Below are 20404 nucleotides of genomic sequence, written 5' to 3' on the forward strand. Positions count from 1 at the left end.
TATATATATATATATATATATATATATATATATATATATATATATATATATATATATATATATATATATATATAGAGAGAGAGAGAGAGAGATAGATAGATAGATAGATAGATAGATAGATAGATAGCAGTTATGTTTAAAGCTCCAGTAGAAAACCAATAAAGTATGTTTGATTAATTTTTTTATTTCATAATGTGTATTATTGTTTTTTTATTGTATTTACTGTATTTCATTGTTTGCCGACAGGCTGTAGTATCTGCAGGTATTAAAAAACACTGGATGTTAATAAAAACTTCACCGAGATGTTGTCTCGGTCTCGTTCGGGTCCTTCGGGTCCATCGGGTCCATCGGTGCTCGGCTCGTACTGCCTGCCTTCTCTGATCGATTGGATTCGACTTCCTGTTTCTCTCACATGTTTCGTGTTTGGGGGCAGAAAACATGGCGGCGCCCTCGACTGAAGTGCAGACCGTTTCTGTCAAAAAGCCCGCAGGTAAATGTCGTCCAACTTCTAGGAGCGTTTTATTAATACCTACTGTTCGTGTCAGTGAGATGCTTTGTTCACAGGCGGGTTTTTAGCCCCTCGAAGAGAAGTTTAGCATCACTACGAATGCAGCTTGTGAAGCCGGGATGTGTCGTGTTTACATTTACACCAGACACGTGTTTATTAAAAATAATGTGTTATTAACCTCTGAAGAAGAATCAAGGAGCTGCATTACTTAAATAAGTTCGCCTTCATCCCACAAACCTACAACCATAATGTAGTTTACATTCTTATCGCCCACCGCTCAAGGCAAAGGGGCGATAATGTTTTTGATCCTGTCTATCTAGCTGTCTGTGTGTGTGCTCCTGTGTCTTCTTAGCGGAATACCTCATAAACCACTGGGCGAATTTTAACAAAACCTTAAGAAAATAAACAGGGTGATCATCTACAACTGATTAACTTTTGGAGTCATTTTAATTCAAGATGGCTGCAACAGCCAACTGATCGTTTGAAAGCACAAAACTGGCTACAACTCAGTTCGTTTTAAAGTTGCTGAGATAACATTTGGTGCGACTGAGATAACCTCACAACAAACTCAGCGTGCTACACATTTCAAACAGTCCTTGCTTAAAATGTTGGCGTCACCCTTGAGATTGCGTGTGTTGTCGACAGCGTTTGACTGAAACAGCTTTAAGTTCATCCCTTCTCAGTGTAAGATGATCCTAGTTTAAAACAAAAAGGCAGCAGGGGATTTGCATTCCTTCAAGAAACGCTTGACCTTTCGTTAAATCAATGCCGTTCTCTGTTTTCTCGAGTTCTCACTTCAAATTCAGCTTTCTCCTTGTAACTTTTGAAAAGGAGGCTAAAAATAACAAGAAACCGTTTTCAGTCATCAGTGGCATAAATCGATACGCTCACCAGCCACGTTGTTAGGTACCCCTGTTCAGGTGTTTGTTAACAAATAGCTAATCAGCCCATCGCATGGCAGCAGTTTGATGCATTTAGGCATCTAGATGTGGATGGTAGTAGGTTAGATGTCTACTTAGATGCCTGCTACCACATCAAACTACAGCCGTGTTTGTGTTTGCTAATTTTGATTAGCTGTGTAGCGACTTCAATCCATCAACATGGTCGCTGCTGGCTGTGACGCGTCTCCAACACGCCCCACTTGTGTTTCCGTATTTATTTTCAAAAGTTATGACAAAAAACTTTGGCTCCATCAAAAGAAATACACCCATGATCAGGACTAAAAATGATACAAAATGTTGTTCAAAATAATGATCTAGAATGACGGTGCCTAAGACTGACAGTCGACAGAAAAGTTTGCACAAACCCCTCACCCAACTGCCTGGGTGCGCCTGTATCCGATAAATAACATGCGACCACGCCCTTAAACAATTACCTGAGGTGTAGAAAAGCTTGACCACCTGTGCCCCCCATAACAAATAAACAAAATAAAACATTCACGTTGGTTCTTACAAGCTGCTTCTTGAATTGGAGCGATCCACCCTAGAAGTGGTTGTGCGTGAAAATCCCAGTAGATCAGTAGTTTCTGAAACACACAGAGCAGCTCGTCTGGCACCAACAACCATGGTGTTTAAACTAACTTAAATTCCCATTTTGCCTCATTCTGATGCTCATTTTGAACTTCAGCAAGTCATCTTTACCACCAGGGGGCATCCTTACCAGTTGCCCGAATCTTTTCAGCTGGCTCCTCTCCATGTGGCAGTGGCTCTACTCCGAGTCCCTCCCAGATAACCAACCTTCTCACCCCATCTCTTAAGGGAGAGCCCAGCTTCTCTGCGGAGAAAACTCATTTTGACTCCCTGTAGCCTAGATCTTGTTCTTTCGATCACTACCCAAAGTTCACGACCACAGGTGAGGGTAGGAAAGTAAACCAACCGACAAACAGAGTTTTACGTTGCATCTCAGCTCTTTCTTCACCACAATGGACCAGTATGGAGTACACTGTGTAGTCAACACTCAAAAAAAAGGAAAAAAGTCTTATGAATTTGATAAGCAAGGTGATTGGTTTCTTTGCAAAGTCACAACTGTACAAAATCGATTAAGATTAGAATTAGAATTAGAATATATTCGTAGACAAACTTTGTTTTGGTTTTATTTGTTTTAGTGAGAAGGAAAGAAGCTTCCTAAACAAATTTTTGATTCTATTTGCAGACTAGACCACACTGATTGAACAGTAAAAGTAGTTTTGACTAATTTCAGTTTTTAATTTCCTTTAATCTTTGTTAATTTGATAATTTTTAATTTAATAATTATCATGTTAAATATACTGCAGTGGTGCTGTAAAGACTTGCCGAATAATAGCTTTTTTTATTTGCTAGCTGCTTCATGTTCAAGGCAAATATCTAAGAAATAAATAAAATAAAACAAAAAAAACAGCACTTTATGAAATGTCATTCTACCTTTTAAAGATAAATAATCACAAGCTAAATCAGCATTTAAAAAATATCACTATTTTCACCTGAACCAGCATAGACTTTACAACTGAAAAACAATCAAGTTTTATTCATATGTATGACAGTGGACAGATCAGTTTAAGATTTACTCAGATTTCTCTGTGGGAAGATGTATTGTTCATCCTGAAAAGGACTTTATTACCATCAATGTTTCTTTATTTTCATGGAGTGAGAAAGCCCCCAAAATTAATTGTCCACCTGTACATTTATTGTAGACATAATGGCTGCCATCTCCCCTGATGTTTTACTTGAAATACCACCTTCTGTCTTCAGTTACTGAAAACGTGTCTGTTTTCTTCAAGCCAGCATCTCTAACTTTTGTTTGAGTTGTATGAAGCAAAAATTCCTGAATTATCTCATTGACCAACATAGATTTCTGATTTCATTACTTTGGTCCAAACATCCACAGACCTTCTTATTAAAAAACTGTGGCCTTGTTTTCTTTTGCTCGTGATTTATGACTGTTTTGTGTCATTTTTTCCAATAGTTGAAATTAAGAAAATCTTTGGTGCTTAGGGCAAATATATTAATAATAAAAAAAACTTCATTCTCACTGTTGAAGGCAAATCAATACTATTACAACAATTCAACACTGGAAAAAAATGTTTAAATGTAAAGTAGGGCTTTTGCCACCTACATATAGTGAAACTATTGCAAGCCAATCTCAGAATTTCCACTGCAGTCAGAAACTTAAAATAAAATTAAAGGCCAATACAGGAATGAAATGCTTTTTTAAGCAGTGCATTTGGAAATTTAACCAGTACACTGAACACAAATGAAACTCATGGAATCTGAACAAAGTTCCTCACCGATCTAATTTCAAATTTTCACATTCTGTTGGAAAAATCCTGTTTAGGAAAATGACAAAAGGACAAATTCTTTTTTGTGCTCTCAATTTCTCAACCCAGATCCCTTTATAGTGTACTGTTGTATTTGTATAGTTTGCACTTGTGTAACCACCTTTCATGTCAAGTGAATTTCGTATGCTTCAACATGTGTTTTCTGCACGGCTAACAGCTCGGTAATCAAATTTTCTTTCCAGTCCGAGGCCCACGGCGGGTAGCCAATCAGATTCCAGATGAAATCCTCCAAGACCCTGAGCTGCAGGAAGCAATCAAAAGCCTGCCTTCAAATTACAACTTCGAGATCCACAAGACAGTTTGGAGAGTGAGACAAGCAAAAGCTAAAAGAGGTGATTTGTATTCCGTCTTCAGAGAGTTTGCTCATTTTGTTTCCTTTCAGCAGATCTAGTTTTGGCAGATTTCCAATGATACAAGGACAGTTGTAAATTACACTTTGGAGCCCAGGTAGAACATAATTTGGTGGTTGTTACTCACAAAAATAAGAGGGTTACAGGTTTGACACATTCTGATTTTTGTGAAAAAAAGGTGTGAAAAGTACTTAGTTTCAGCAACTCCTAAATAAAATAATCATCAGTGTTGACCAGCGCTAACAATGTGCTTGTAGCAAAAGAAAAAGCACAAATCTGACAGCACTTGGTTTTGTTTTTTTAAGTGCTGTGTCAAAGACTTTTATTGAATGAAGTAGAATATGTGTTGAAATTAACTGACAAATGTTATTTTTCTGGATTAAATTCAGCAAATTTTATCGGCAAAACCGGTATTTTTAAATGTTTGTTTTAAAAATGAGTTATTGACTGAAAGGTTTTTGCTTGCTTCATGACTTAAAGGCATGCACTTCAAGTCCAACGTGTTTTACTGTTCACCGTCTCTGAATTTGTGAATGGAAAGTGTGTTAGTCTTTTTTGATCTTTACAGTGAAGACAACCCCCCCACCCCCACCCCCCATCTCACCCTCAAGGAGTTGTGTTTGTGTGTTATTGACAGCTTTGGGAAACTGCACTCACACTTAAGCTGTTTGTGCCCAACTCAGATTATTTTCTCACCGCTCATACAAACAGATTTGTGTGCACTCTACAAGATTATCTACAATTCTTTACAACTTATGTTGAAATCAGAATAACTTAGAAGAGGGGTTGTATGTTTTTTGTCAACAGGTAACTGACCTTTAATTGCTAAATTCATGCTCTAATAATTATTAATGAACATAAAACACCTATTTTCCAAAACGTTTCACAGGAGAGGAAAAAGATCTTTTTTTCTTTTTATTTTTCACTAGTACAAAGAATATAGATCTGTGAATATATATGTGTTTACAACTAGTTTAATCAAATTCCTGATGGTCTGAGTCAAATTTGCAAAGCATTTGCTTGAAAAAATGAAACCGGCTGACCTCTGACCTTCCTGGTACATTAATAAGAGATTGCAAAGTTACTGAATGAACCAAATCTACTTCTGTTTTAGTTTAAAACTGTTGGATTAAATGTGGAGGCTTAAAAAACTCTGTGTTTGTACAATCACAATCTACATGTCAAATCAGACATTACAACATCTAAAACACCAGAGCATCTGCTCTGATCCCTACCCCAGCTTGAGCTAATTTCTCCTCAAAACCTTCATTAAAATATCTCCTCATTGTGAATGCAAAATCCTGGTAAAGCTCCATCCTACAAAAAGTCAGCAATAGATCGTCTAATTGTTTAGCTAGAACCTACAGGCTGTCTGACTTTGCATTTCTTAAAGTTATAGGTTGGGTTCTGCATATTCTAAGCAGAAATTCCCAACCGCTGCGCTGACGGCTGAATATTCATGGATCGTCTTGTAACACAAGGATCTTATGGACATGATAGCAAGGTCATTTTTAGCAAAGGCAGATATTACCTTTAGCACTGCTAAGGATATAATCTTCCTCACTGCAGTGTGACCTTACGCCACATATTGTAACTTGTGTGGTGTACTATTCAAGTATAATAAAACAGTATTTTCTTTTAAAATATTTTGGGTAAATTTCCAAAGCAGTTTCTGAGCCAGACATTTTAGTATATTTTTATCTTATGAGCATGCCTAACATAGTTTCTGCTCAACAGAGTACCACATAAAAAAAAAAAAAAAAACATCAACAGTACAAAATGCCAAAATATGCTCCTCTTGTGCCTTTTTTTGTCACAGGTCAAAGAAAATACAGATGGCATGCCAAAGGAACATTTTTGAAAAATTAGATTTGTTAAAGAAAACTCTGTTTGGAATGTGATGTTCACTGAATCCTGCTGGTTTTGCTTTCTTTTTTTATATATAGTTTTGTGATGTTTTTTTATTTATTTATTTTTATCTGAACTCATTCTATCCTTCTGAACTCAAAAAGCATAACTCACCTCATCACCCCTGTCCCTTTCTGGTCCTCTTTGTGCCCATCTGTTTCTTTGTCATCCTTTGAACTCCTTTTGAGCCTCACACAGTTCGTTTGAAACCGAGTACTGAAGAACAACATAGAATAGAATGTCATGCGGGCTGTCCACCAACTTTTTTTTATTTTTTATCTGTTTTTAAATAGAGAAACCCGTATGAGCGTTTGCCTGTTCTTCGCCTCGAACGTCTGTTTTGTTTCGCCTTTTCTTACTCAGCAATTTCAGCTTCTGCTGTTGGCTGTCAGCTTTCTTGCTATTAAGCATTCAGTTAATATACTATAGTGGAAGGAAAATGTGGTTTAATCAAGTAGTTGATTTAAGTGTGGTGTGTTTTTCTAATCAAACAGCAATTGTTTTGATGATTGCATTTAAAGAGCTGAGGTTGAGTCAGGGTCAGCATTTCGAGATGTTACCATAATTCCAAATTTAGTAGGTTTTCAGATGACAACATGTATTTTATTAAAGTGGTATGAGATACAACCAAGGGATTCAAAGAAGCTTTGCTTATTGGAGCTAGCTATTTTCCCACTGAGTAGACGGGGATTCAGATGGGATTTTTTTTTTTGTGTTGTGGTCCTTTTTTTTAAAATCCAATTTTATAAAATATTTGTTCTGTTATTTGATACGTTGTATTTGTGTTTCTCCTTGTTTATTCCAGGTCATTTGAAGTAAAAGCTTTAGATTTACTAAAATATTAATTAAACATTTCTTCTGTTTTTATTTATTTAACTCTTTACATGTTGACAAGATGCACTATGTGCACCATGAAGACACATTTTTATTCCTGGCTTTATACTAGATCTGTTTTCATTGTTTGTATTTTCTAACATTACACAGTTCACCAAATGTAGATGTTATACAGTCAATTACCTGATCTTGGATGTTGATATTTTATATCGTCAACCCTGTCTGTAGTCTTTTTTATTTTTCTCCTTCTGGCCTTAACCTTTCTTAGTAATCCCTTTGCTTTGTTCCTGCAGTCTGCTGCTCACTGTTGAATTGTTTTTTTTCCCACCTCTGTCTTAGTTTACCTCTTGTTTTAGATTGTTAACATAATCCGCCATGTAGCTTTTTAATCTCCTCTGCAGGGATCTGTGCTACAACAATAGATGTGCCAACAAAACTCAACTAATAGGGACTAATATTTACTTCATAGACCAAAACATTTCTTCACTGCATATTGAGACAGTTGCACAACATTGGTTCAAATTGGGTGTCAAATGAAGAGGAAAACATTTCACTGTTGTTTTTCTGGCCTCTCAGTATAATTAAAGGGTTAGCATTCATTGAAGAATGCATATCACCCGCCGCTTTTTATACCAGTCTAAACTAAGATCATCTTATGATGAAAGGGATGTATTTATTGCAAATGACATTATGTGCGGTCAATTTTGCGAGACTTGTTAGCACTCGCAGCGTGTGTTGAGCATGACTTTCAGCTACTACCACATCAAACTTTAGCTTGGTATTGGTAAATGTGACTTAGTTTCATGTTAGACATTATTGTGTTGGGTTAGGGTATATATTAACTATATATTAGGGTTATATTTTGCTGACTAACAGAATTGGCTCCAATAATTAGAGGCAAATCTTAAAAACAGGTGTTACACAATAATTTAGTTCTCAGAGTATAAATTGGGGATGAGTCTCAGCTACTAACGTACCAAATTTTGCTCAATATTTGTAAAATTGACTGAGTTATAACTCCTTTTGGGTTGGCTTATGTTGCTTAACTGTGGCAGCCATCTTAAATTGGACTTCAAAATTTAATCTAATTATTACTTTCTAAATGTGTCATAAAAATCTGTTCAGTGGTTCATGAGATATTTTGGTAACATGACACAGAAATGCACGCAAAGACATTATCATCCTTGGGCCTTCGGAGGTCCAAAGGCGAAAGGATCTGGTAAACCAAAGCATTAAGGGGTGCTCTGGTTTGGCAGGAATTTAAATCCAAAGACAACTTGCTTGCAAACTCAAACATTCACTTTACAAGGAGACCCACCTCTAATGTCTGACTCACCTTTACTCAGACCAGCAGAATGAGAAAGCTCTTTGCTTCTGTCAGCTGTGGTGGAGGTGTGCTTCAAAATCTCTCTCTGTTAATAAACTTGCCCTTTTTCCAGTTAATGGCCTGTCTTTCTATCTCCATGAGCGCTGTCTGATCCCTGTGAACCTTTCATCAGTAAGAAGTTCTCTCGCTCCTCCTCCTCGCATCACATCTATCACTCAATCTTATGGCCATCCTTCCCCAACCTTCGTGCTTTTTTGTCAGCCCCAGCTTTTAAATTGTTTCTGGCCAAGTCATCTGAAAACGTTTGTGTGCTGAATTCAGTAGCTTCAAACTATGAGTGTCCACTGGGACGTTGATGGATTTATTGAAGAAAGGTGTGACAGAGTTTGTCTGGAAGAAAATTTTGTGGATGATTGAAATAAAGCCTTTATCCTTGCATGCTCACTTTGTGTGTCAGGTGGCAGATACCTCCCACTAAAATGACTAAAGCCTGTGCACACTGTGAAAGTCCTTAAATGACAGAAAAAATAGATTGGGAGAAATGGGAGGTATTTCTAAGACCTCAAAAGTGTAATGGTGCAATCAGCATCAAATTGCCAAGTACCACAATTTGTGAGACATATTTATAAACTGCTATTACCAAACTTTGCTATTATTTTTGTCCATTCATCTCATTTACAAATTAGACTTTCAGTCTTTTTTCAGTTCCGTGGCAAATCCACTGTTTGATGCCGGTTATGCATTTCATCAAGGATGACAATTTCTGATAATCAATAGACTTAAGAGCAGTAAAGCTGAATACCATCATCATAGAAATGATAGGAAACATCAGGAAATCGCCCAATTCTTAGTCCTAGAGGAAGAACGTGGAGATGAAATAGGATAGGTCTCATGACAGAACCCTGTTATAGTTAATGTAGGTTCTACCAGAACCAGACCAGATATACTAACCACATCATGGAGCTTGTTAATTTAAACTCTATGATCAGGAGCGTCAAAAGCAGATGTTATATAACCGTGAAAGCCCCAGAGTCAGCTGTCATCATGTCACTAGAAACTTGGAGTGAGTTTGTTTCAGTGGAATGCTGCTTACAGAAACCAGGCTGGAAACTTTCAAAAAATCTCACGTTTCCAAAAAAGGACATTTATGTTTTATTTATATTTTTAAAGCCGTTCATGAAAATATATCTATACTCTTGTGTTGTTAAGAGGTTTTGGAATTTTGTAAATGATTTATTTAAATTTGATTATTTGGAAAATAATTTTATGTTGCAATGATTGAATTTTGACTCATAAGAAATATTTCTAAGTGGAAAAAAAGAGTTCGAACAACCTGCTTTTACAGAGGTAGGCCTATAATGTAATTTTGAATCACCTGGGTGTGTTGTTGGTGCTGTTGTGTGAAATGATCAGCTCCCACTCAGCTTGTGTGTAGAGTGTGTGAATGATGTTATCAGAACATAGTGCTTGTAGACGGAGGTGATTGGATTACTTGTGATCAGACATACTGTGTTCCGATGGGTTCAGGTTCCAGAACAACAGTAAACTGAATTTTGCACACCATGTTTATAGCTTCGGAGATAGAAATAAAGGCTGGTGTTAGGTTACGGATGTTTCCTCATTACAGAAGAGTTGATCAGAGCTATAAAGGGAAAGTTAACAGCTTTGAGTGGGGCTGTAGATGTTAAGCCCAAAACCTGGAGTGGTTACACCTAACAAGTTCAGATTACCAGAACACTACTGTTCATTTGCAGGAAAATGATCTGTCAATTGTTTTCCATTGAGCAAAGTCTGTCTCACATTACCGGCACTAATGCAGTTTTTGTTAGATGCTTAGCTCACACAGAAAGGTTATAATAAGCTGGACATTTTCTGGTGAAATAGCAAAGGCTTGGCTTTACATTTTTGTGGGTTTTTTTTTTCTGAGAACTTTTCCTTTGCCAGAGCTCACACATCTTTTTGAGCAAATGTAGTTCAGATCCCCTGTGTGTACTGAGCTGACTCAATCCTTGTTAAGAGTTTGACAGAAAACATGTGAAATTTCTTTAACCACTACAGCTTTTCTTTAATATACTTTCATTTGATCTTGAGATTTTTTTTTTCCATCACTGGTTTGTGTGTTTACATTAGCAGGAGTCATTTTTCTTTGAAGGAATATGCATAAAGGAAAGAGTCCCTGATTGCAGGCAGGGTGCAGATGAGATGTTAGTCTAAATGCGCTTCTGGGCCCTTCCTCCTGTGTTATAAAAATGTTAAATAACAAAATTTACCCATCTCTCAATGCAGTGAGTCTGGAACTATTTAGTAATCCGAGCCCTAAATAAGGTTATTCTGTTGTATTTCTCAGGCCACACATCTTTAAACTGGTTGACCTCTTGTCAACATTACCCAGAGCAGAACACCTCATAAAAGTTAATTGGTGGCTTGACTTTGGAGCAGAATAAGTCAAAGAGTTATGTAGGATGTGAGTGGCAGGTTGTGGGCTACAGAGATGGAGCTGGGGTAATTGTTTTGGACTTTCTAACATCATGTCACCTGTTAAAATGAACCAACAGCAGCACCGTGGCAGAATTAATATTGCTCTGAAATGTCACACTCTGCTATCAGCACTCTGAAGTAACAGCAGCTATGTATAGCTGGTGCTGTCGAGGATATATTAAATAACATGTCACCATTGCTCTAACAGAAATCTGTAACTTCTCTGTTTGCTGTTTCCTTTCTCTCTCCAGTCGCTCTGCAGCTTCCAGAGGGCCTGCAGATGTTTGCCTGTACCATTGCTGACATAATTGAGAGGTAAGGCGACGGAACAAGGAGGTTTTGCATTTTTTAAATTTACAATATTTCAATTGAGAGCCTGTGAATAAGCTGCAGGTGTAGAGATCAAGTCAGCAGCATGTGAACTTAAACTGCTGTGGTCACTTGGCACTCATTAGGAGAGCGAGAGCTTTATTGTAATTCCCTTCCTTTGACTCAGTCAGGCCTTCAGCAGAAAATGAGACACGATTATGCTGTTTTTTTGGACAGAGCCGATATCACGGCTCCCGTTGCTCACAGCTGGAAAAGGGAAGAGTTATCATTCTTGTTAATTACATCCCGTTTCAGTCGGCATATGCCCTAATGCATCACACAGACTCGATTTTTATTTTTATTTTCATCTTGCACCAAGAAGTCATTCAGCTTTTGGATGCCTTAAAAGACAAAACAGGTTGTCTTTTAAGGCTGAGATATGAGCTAAATAACATTTGTCCTTTACTGTTTGGTAGATAAAAATAAGACACATTCCAAACAAACTTCTGCAACGATGGTATAAAGTACAAAAAAAATGTTCCTTTACTTTTATTTTTTCTGCTCTTGTCTGTATTGTCTCATGTCTCCTTCAGTTTGCCAGCGTTTGTCAAGAGTGCTGCCTGCCATGTGTTTTCTTAAAGAAAATAACTGCTATCATTAAACACCCAGAGTGGATTCCTTTCTGTGTTTAGTCAATAGAAACCTGATTACGAGATGGACAAGATGAAGAATAGAGTGCTGGGAGCTGCCATAAACTTTTCAGGCTGAGTGAATATTTGATTTCACGCAGGAAGCATAGATCAGTTTTAGGCTATTATTTTGATTTTTACTACATGTTGATTACATGTGCTTCACTCTTCAAGTGTTGGACATTCTTTTTCTACCATAGCCTTTTCATCTATCTCCTCTTCCTACCACATTATTCAGTTTATTCTTTTTCCTACTACTCAAAGAGACTTTGTTGAGTTATAAAGTCGACTTGCTGAATTTTACGTTTTTTTTTTTATCACAAGAAAGATAAAGTTTTGATGATAGGTTTTGGGCGTTTTGCTCCTGCTGCTATCAGACTGAAAGCTGCCACTGTGTGCTGCATAGCTTTCAAATACACAACTTTCAAGCCCACATTTATGATATACTGTATGTTTGAACTGTTCATCACAGATTCTACTAAATCAGTGCCATCTCTTGTAATGAGTACAATTATTGGACACTAATTGCTTTTCTGTCTGTCTTCATAGCTCATCTTTGTATCAGTCGTTTCTGTATTTTCCATCCTCCCTTCACCATTCAGATGATTTCTCTCTCAAACTGCAGTAAAAAAAGATGTCTCCCACAGCTTGTCTTCATTAGTCCCTACCGTATAGTTCTTGCACTCTTTTTTTTCTTCCACTTTTACCATGAATTCCAGTTAATCTTTTTATATTTTATTCTGATGGATTATTTGATTTCTTAATGCACATTAAAACGTGCACAAAGTATCTTCCATCATGTGCAGAGACTGACAGTGTGACATTATCACTAGATTAACACCAGCTGAGTTTGAGTGAGTGTCTCCCTCTGAAACAGAAAAAGCTTTGAACAGTGAACAACCGAGTTCGTCATTAAGAATGAACACAACAGTTTTCCGCCAAAAATATATTTTTTAATTACTAAGTTTTAATTATGTATCAAGCTGAACTCTGGGGAAATATTCCCACAGCCAAGAAAGCAGGTAAAGCAGTGACATTTGTTTAGTTAGTTACACATCTAAGGTGATAAGGTAATAATTTTCACATGCTTTCTTTTTACTTTTCCAAATATAATAGGTTTGATTAAATTCTGCATTACCATTTTAGAATCTGAACACTTAGCTCATTGTCACATTATATCTGCCTTTTGCACAAGTTTTTGGAAGCAAATAGTGACTTTGTGCTCGAAGCCACTCAGTTCCTTCTACCTATATGATCTTTGATCTTGATTTACGGATAAAATTGCAACTTTTATAAAAAGGAAACTAAATGCATGCAAAATCTTATTTCTTGTCTTCTTTTGCTTCGTAATGTAATCTCATAGGCTGTGCCCTTTGAGTCAGGATGGCCTTGATAAGAATCTCAGCACGGTACACAAAATTTAGCTGATCCTTTAAAAGGATTAACCCACAGGTAGAAGCTTTCTGCTTCCAGATGTTTAATTTGACACACAGCTCCATGCCTATCCACCCCCCACCCATCCTCAAAAATTTAGATTGCTTGCTTTTTTTGCTGAGAAGCCTGGGAGCAGTTTGAGCTGTAGGAAGGAAAATTAAACTAACTTACAGCTCAAATCTGACATGTAAGAATGAACAAGAATCACAAGGTAGAGAAATAGAAATATTTAAACTAGATTAAACAAAAGCTTTTAATAGGTGCTTTTTGACAACTTAGACACATTCTACATTGTTCAAAAACCGACGAATAAATTCTATATTCTATGTGCATCAAGCATCTTAATGGAAACCATGAAAGTTATTAACCTTTGGATGCTTCTACAACCTGCTGCTGACCTTGTGTTTAATGTTACTAAAAGTAATCTAGAAGCTGGGTGGATCTGTCATCATCATTACTACCACCAATGTAGTGTACGTGTGAGACACGGCTGAGATCCATATTAAAATATCCTCCCAAGTCTAAATGAAGACAAGTTGCTCTGAATTATCACCTCTCTTAAACCCTGAGGAGACCCTGACCCTAGCCCTGAGCCAAAGGGCCCTAACCCCTTAAACCCTGAGGAGACCCTGACCCTAGCCCTGAGCCAAAAGGCCCTAACTCCTTAAACCCTGAGGAGACCCTGACCCTAGCCCTGAGCCAAAAGGCCCTAACCCCTTAAACCCTGAGGAGACCCTGACCCTAGCCCCGAGCCAAAAGGCCGTAACCCCTTAAACCCTGAGAAGACCCTGCCCCTAGCCCCGAGCCAAAAAGCCCTAACCCCTTCAATGCTGAGGAGACCCTAACCTTAGCCCTGAGCCAAAAGGCCCTAATCCATTACACACTGAGGAGACCCTGACCCTAGCCCTGAGCCAAAAGGCCCTAACCCCTTAAACAATAATAATACACTTTGTCCAAAAAGCCTGCCCTTGACTAGTGCTTTTTTTTTTTTTTTACACCTGATGTGTTTTATCCTAGAGATGAAGTACTGCAGGTTTATCATTTTTTTATTTAGCTTTAAGTCTTGGCACTTTTCCCTTTTTTTAATTAATGTTTGCATTGATATTTTGGGTGGATGGCTACATTTCTTGCTTATCTTCATATTTTAAATTGGCTCTAAAATAAAAATCACCTCTCTGACTTTAAAGTGTTATAACAAATAATTGAAAAATTACTACATTCATCCATACATTTATTCTTTTCTTTTTTTTACCCGCCTTTTCCCTTCTGGTTTGCGGGAAGGCTAGTGCCAGTCACCAGCAGTCACTGTGCAGGAGGCAGGGTACAAAAATGGAGAGAACATGCAGACTTCACACAGAAAGGCCGGGAGGCGATCCTGCAACCTTCTTGCTGTGAGGTGACAGCTTTAACAACTGTGCTGCCTTGCTGCCCTAATACTAGAATCAGTCAATAAACAGCATAAATTTCAGGCAGTATCATGCTTTTATTCAACTTCTTAACTCTGCTTTTGGGTTGCAGAACAGCAGGGTGTTTAATATACTGCTAAACTTTTTATATCTGTTTGTTTTGCTAATTTTCTATAATTTAGTTCTTTGCCATGGATGACATATATGAATTCAGACTTTTTAAACTAAGCTCTCACAGCCAAGTAGTCAAAAAAAAAAGCTTTCTAAATAAAACCAATCATTTCTAGCAGGCTGCCAGTGATTTATGTGATGTCACGACACCATATGTTTTTATTGCCTTTGATGGTTTCCCCGCTGTCTTGTTCTAAGTTTGAAAGATACTGTTATAAATTTGCTGCAATATTTACAGCTGCCTCTATTCTGACAGAGGAGAATTATAAATGGTCCAACAGTGGGCAAATGTGTATGTCCTACACATCAAAACATCACTTGCTTACCTAATCCAAGGTCTTGTTTACAGATATGTGATAAACTTTGCCTACCATATAAGGCCAAAAGCTTCTGCTGTTCATGAAAAAACAGATCAAACAAAACAAGAATAATGAGAAACTAAAAGCACTTGGAGAGCGCAACACTCCACCAAGACCATAGCTTTGCTAAGAAAAACAAAACTGTCAGATCCGGATTGCGATACAAATCGCTATCAAAATTTAATCAGTTGTTTCTTGTAATAACCCAAATATTTCCTTAAAATTTTGTTGACATCGTTGTATCAGTTTTTAAGTAATCTTGCTAACAACCAAAAATATAACCTGTGCTTTCTTTTCATGACTAAATTGAATAACTCTGTTGAATAATAGGAACATATTTCTGCTACAACGTTCTTGGTTTTTATTTTTCAAGATATCAGTTTAAAATAATGTTCATGGTGAATTGGAATTTTAGTGAATAAACTGAAATTATTCCATTGGAAATGAAATGAACTTTTTTTCACAATGGTTAGCAGGCTTAATTTATTTGAAGAATTCAGAGCATTTTTATTGATTAAATAATTAAAAAACTGGAAAAGCTGTGAGGGAAAATAACTAAATATAGTAACCCTTGTTTGGCATTTTCATTTTTAACAGCTGATGAACGGCTGTGGCCATATAAAAGCTACATCATTAGTAATTGGATATTCCTTAGGCAAAGATAAAGTTTTGCCTGGGTACATTAAGTGGAGTTCTGTAGTTGTTTTCACCTTAATTATTTTTTGTTCAGCATATGTCTGTGAAGAGTTATACAGTACAAAATTCAACAATACACCTAAAACAGGTAAAAATATGTCAAACAGTAGTAAATGTATTTGATGAAGAAATAAGTTAAAAGGAGCACATATAACAGTAGACATTGGTCAGTGAAAATATATATAATACATTTGCTCTGCTAATCACCAAAACATTCATCTCGCTTTCTTTGTTGGCTAAAATTATCCAATATCTTCAGCCAGTCCTAATGATATGATCCACAAGTTAATATGAATCAAGAGTAGGAGGGTAGCTTTTTTAAAAATAGCGCTATAAATAAAGAGATACGGATGACTGAGCCTACACATTGACTGAGATGGCCAACCATCCACAATATTTCATTTACAGTGATGAGTCAGTGGTTTGCAATTTATGACAACCAAAAACTTGGATAGTGTTTTAAATTTATATAAAATGAGCTAATTTTTTGATAAATAACCAAATTGTAAAGATAAAATAGGGTATGCTGCAGGAACAGATTACTTTCTGTCCATCATTTGAGCTTCAGTAAAAGACAAATAACAGACAAAACAATCAGTCTTTGTTCTTCTTTCTCAGTGTGTATTGAAAAACCTTACAGGCATTGATTTGGCTATGCTAAGTGTCATGGAAATATGTCCGACATTTAGGTCCAGCTTGATCATGATTTTGATAGATATTCAAATGCCATGGATTATATTTCACACATAATCCCAAGAGCATCTAGAAAAATACCTCTGTGTTTTTGTATTGGTGACCGTTAGATGTGGCTTTCTTATACATTTCTTGTACATTTATTTTGTCAGGACCAATGCCTATAAAATTAAACTATAAATGAGGGAGTATCAAACGACCCGCATTTTCATCAGAAGTTTAGCAGAATTTAAACAAAAGATATTACAGAAATTATTCTCTTCACACAGTGCATTTCAAAGTCTTCCTTTTCTTCTCCTTCTCTTCTGCAACACAAGTATTTGCTCTAAAGTTCTTGGTCATAATTTTTGTAAGATTAATTGGAATTACTTTACTGATTGTTCAACTTTTCATCAAAGGTTAACATGAAATATCTTGATTGATAGACCTTTTGTTCACAAAATGTTTAATACTCTATGAATTTCAGAGATGCATAAAAATATTAACAACATGAGACCTCCTCCTACAATATTGTCAAAACAAGAGCGTAATTTGGTCAAATTTTTAGTCTAGTGGGCAGAGTGGGTGTGGAGACACTTGTAAGATGGATTTGTTGAGCTGTCCAGGGGTTGTGCTTTAAAAAGCAATTCAGTAAAAAATGTGATGGAAAACACTCACTTGGTGATCCCACTGACACACTTGATCTGTTTTCTGTCTCTCTACATCATCTGTAACCATAGGTGACTGCCAACATAGGCCCTAAATGGCTCAAGTAAAGAGTTTTGTCAAATGCTGTGTGTTGGTAAACCTCAATACAATATATGCACACACAGCCCCCAGACATCTCTAGTCCCTAGCTGTCTACATCCATCAGAATAGTTTCCATTTTGCACAGCAGGTTGAATCATTTCTGAGAGCAGCAGCCACAGCCCACAGCTTCCCAGGGTAAATGTCAAATGTAGCATTAGGAAGGAGCCTTGTAGGAGTCTCAGACGCCTTCTTTCTCTCACATCGTCACAATCTTCATGGCGCCCACAGCGCAGCTGAGCAATAGCAACAGATCTGGCACAAAAGAGTGAATGAATGTGCATTGTTTTTTATAAATATGTGCTCTCTGATTGTTTGTCAGTGCCAGCTCTCACTTCTGTCAGCTCTTTGGCTATTTGAGATTCTCATTTGTGTGAATATTCCTATATGAGCTCCAAGCTCACCCATAGAGCCATATGCTGTCTAATTGACTCTCCTGCCAGCCATATTCTTACTGCCCACTTGAAACTTTTCTGGAGCAACATCTCAGCAACTACCAGAAAACCCTGCGGAAACCAGTCACTGTCTGCAAAGTTGTTCATTTGCTTTGTGACATGTTTTGGAGGAAAATGCTGTGACAGAACAGAAGTGAGGCCATGAGTCAGGAGAGAGGTTAAGCCTTTTCTCAAGTGACAAAGTTTGTATTCAGAAGGGAGATTCTTTTTTGAATATTTTCTTTCATGTGTTAGAACTCCAATAGTTTTTTTTAAAGTCATTCTAGTTTAAATGGATAGCAAGGAAGAGTCAGAAAAAGGAAAGCATTTAAGAATGAAACACAAAACTGTCATTACGACTAACCGAAGTATTTTTGTTGAACATCATCATCCTTTGACAATGTGACATCCATCGTTTCACAGTTGAATTTCCTTGCAGCAGTATGTTAGGGTGAAGTGAATCAGTCACACTTATGTCCATCCTCAGCTTACAGACAAAGGCTTGGAAAACCATAAAAATACCTACCGGTTTCACCTTTGTGAAACATAATCACATCACATCACATCATGCCCTGGCAGACTAGAAATCCTGGTAGGTGCTGACACTGTGTAATATGATATCTTGGAAGCTAACACCTCTGAAATTGCCCTAGATGTCGTGAAAAGTACAATTGATTCTTTTAACAGATATAAAAAGAAAAAAAAAGTAATTTGGCTGTAGCTTGGCTATTTTAATTTTGCATTTTGATTTTAAATTGAAACATGACATTAGCAATGATGACTTGATTGAAGGCAATAGTACAGACACTCAATTTTATGTATGACTGGTTCCTTTTTAATTCATGCTCATAGTTTGAAACCGTTTGAACCATTTGAAAAGTTTGAACCAAATTCACAGATTCCAAGTGAACAAGGTTACATTAATTTCTCAATTTTATTTTGATAAAGCTTTCTAAAAAAGTTAATTGTTGGTAGATGACATTATATGTTAACTATCATATTTTTTCATGTTGCAGCACTTATTCGCTTTCATAACACAGTTCCATGACAAGGATATAAAGATGTGTCCCTCTTTAAGCTGCCTCAGGCTGGTTGTAAATCACCAATCAAGCTGGCCACATCCCACAATAATGTGAGCTTTGAAAAATGAAGCTGGCATCGGAGAACCATAGGAGGCTTGGAGTTTAACTCCACAATGTTGACATAGAGTGCTACACATAAAATGTGTGTCGGATATCTCCTATTCTAAATCCGGCATCTGGCTGGTTGCACAGACCGTCTGTCATCCCTGCGTCACACCATTGAGCTGAGAAACTGCGTATCTTGGTCCTTTCATAAATCTGAATTCCCTTTAGGATAATAAATCTTATCTTATCTTATCTTATCTTATCTTATCTTATCTTATCTTATCTTATCTTATCTTATCTTATCTTATCTTATCTTATCTTATCTTATCTTATCTTATCTTATCTTATCTAAATCACACTGAGATGACAAGAAGACATGTCTGAACCAGCTTGAGGTGTTTTGTGTAAGGGGCTAAAATGAACATTGTTTAATGTAGATACATTTTATTGAGGATTGTCAGGTAAAAACAGTCATGCTGTTAATATCGGAAGTTCAATATTCACAAAAAAGTAACCTTTTAAGTTCATTCACAAGTTCTCTTGTTTAAGCATGCCTGTGCACATTATTGGGGATCAATGTTTAAAGTAAAAGTAGTTTGAAAATTGCAAATCTGGCACAGTTGTATGTCTAGAAAAATTCCAACATGTTTTCCTAATCTACAATGGAAAAGCTCATTTGCTTTTATAGAGAAAGCATGAACATTGTTAGTTGTTTTTTGTTATAATTAGACCTATTTCTATACTACAACTATTTAAAACTTATTTTTTTTGAATAAATATATTGGTACAGAGGAAAATGTACCATGCACCAAGTGAAAACTGAGAAGTCTGACTTCTGTAGAGATTGGGCACAAGAAGAAGCTAATATGAAGTGTCACTTTATGTACAAGTATAAATTAGGAACAACTCAATCACTAGGACCAACCTGTCATTCTGCACTGACAGTAAGTCACAAATATAAGATGTCATGATAGACAGCAGCTCGGAAAAATTCTGACAAGGGGCATAAAAAGATAGGGAAGGAGTCAAAAAACTTGAGAATTTTTTAACAAAGGAGAGAAAATGTGAAACGACTTGAGGGATCGGAGCGACAGGTGATGGAGGGAGACCTTAAGGGTAAATGAAAAGGGGTTTATATGTATGTGACCTCATCAATCGTTACAAGGAAAGACTTACAGTGGTTATTTTTCAGAGATGACTTTCATGTCAAGACAAATCTTGGTAGAACAGCAGAGTGCTGTTGCGTTTGATACACCTTTGTTTGTTCATGTTGGAATGGGTAAAAGGAGCATTTAGGTCCAGTCCAGTGGGATTGAGCTTGTAGAAAATTGTTCCCTTATTCATCTGGTTTCTTTAAATGTTTGCTTGTTCCAATGATAATGTAAAAAAACAGCATGCAGAAAAGCCAAAACAGCAAAATAAGAGCGTCTTGTTTTCTTTTTGCCAATTAAAAAAAGGTAAAACATGTGTGCAACTTGTGAAAATCCAAAAATATGTTTGTAATTGTTACATAAAATAAAAACGGCATATTTTTCTTGCTAGTTAAAATAATTTTGCTCAGTTTATGTGCACAACTGAAAAA

At 36.7% G+C, this 20404-nt stretch overlaps 1 protein-coding gene across 1 annotated transcript in view; it reads left to right on the top strand.

Annotated features, from left to right (window-relative positions):
• The first annotated feature begins 336 nt into the window (after positions 1-336).
• The window catches only part of dph1 (diphthamide biosynthesis 1), a 55005-nt gene continuing 34937 nt past the window's right edge, over positions 337-20404 (top strand). The window contains exons 1-3 of the mRNA XM_025009998.2: positions 337-490; positions 4004-4153; positions 10970-11033. Of these exons, the coding sequence (XP_024865766.1) occupies positions 439-490; positions 4004-4153; positions 10970-11033 (266 nt within the window). The 5' untranslated portion in view covers positions 337-438. The remainder of the gene's footprint in view (positions 491-4003; positions 4154-10969; positions 11034-20404) is intronic.

Source organism: Kryptolebias marmoratus, linkage group LG2 (genome assembly GCF_001649575.2).
Source record: "Kryptolebias marmoratus isolate JLee-2015 linkage group LG2, ASM164957v2, whole genome shotgun sequence".
Lineage (NCBI taxonomy): Eukaryota > Metazoa > Chordata > Actinopteri > Cyprinodontiformes > Rivulidae > Kryptolebias > Kryptolebias marmoratus.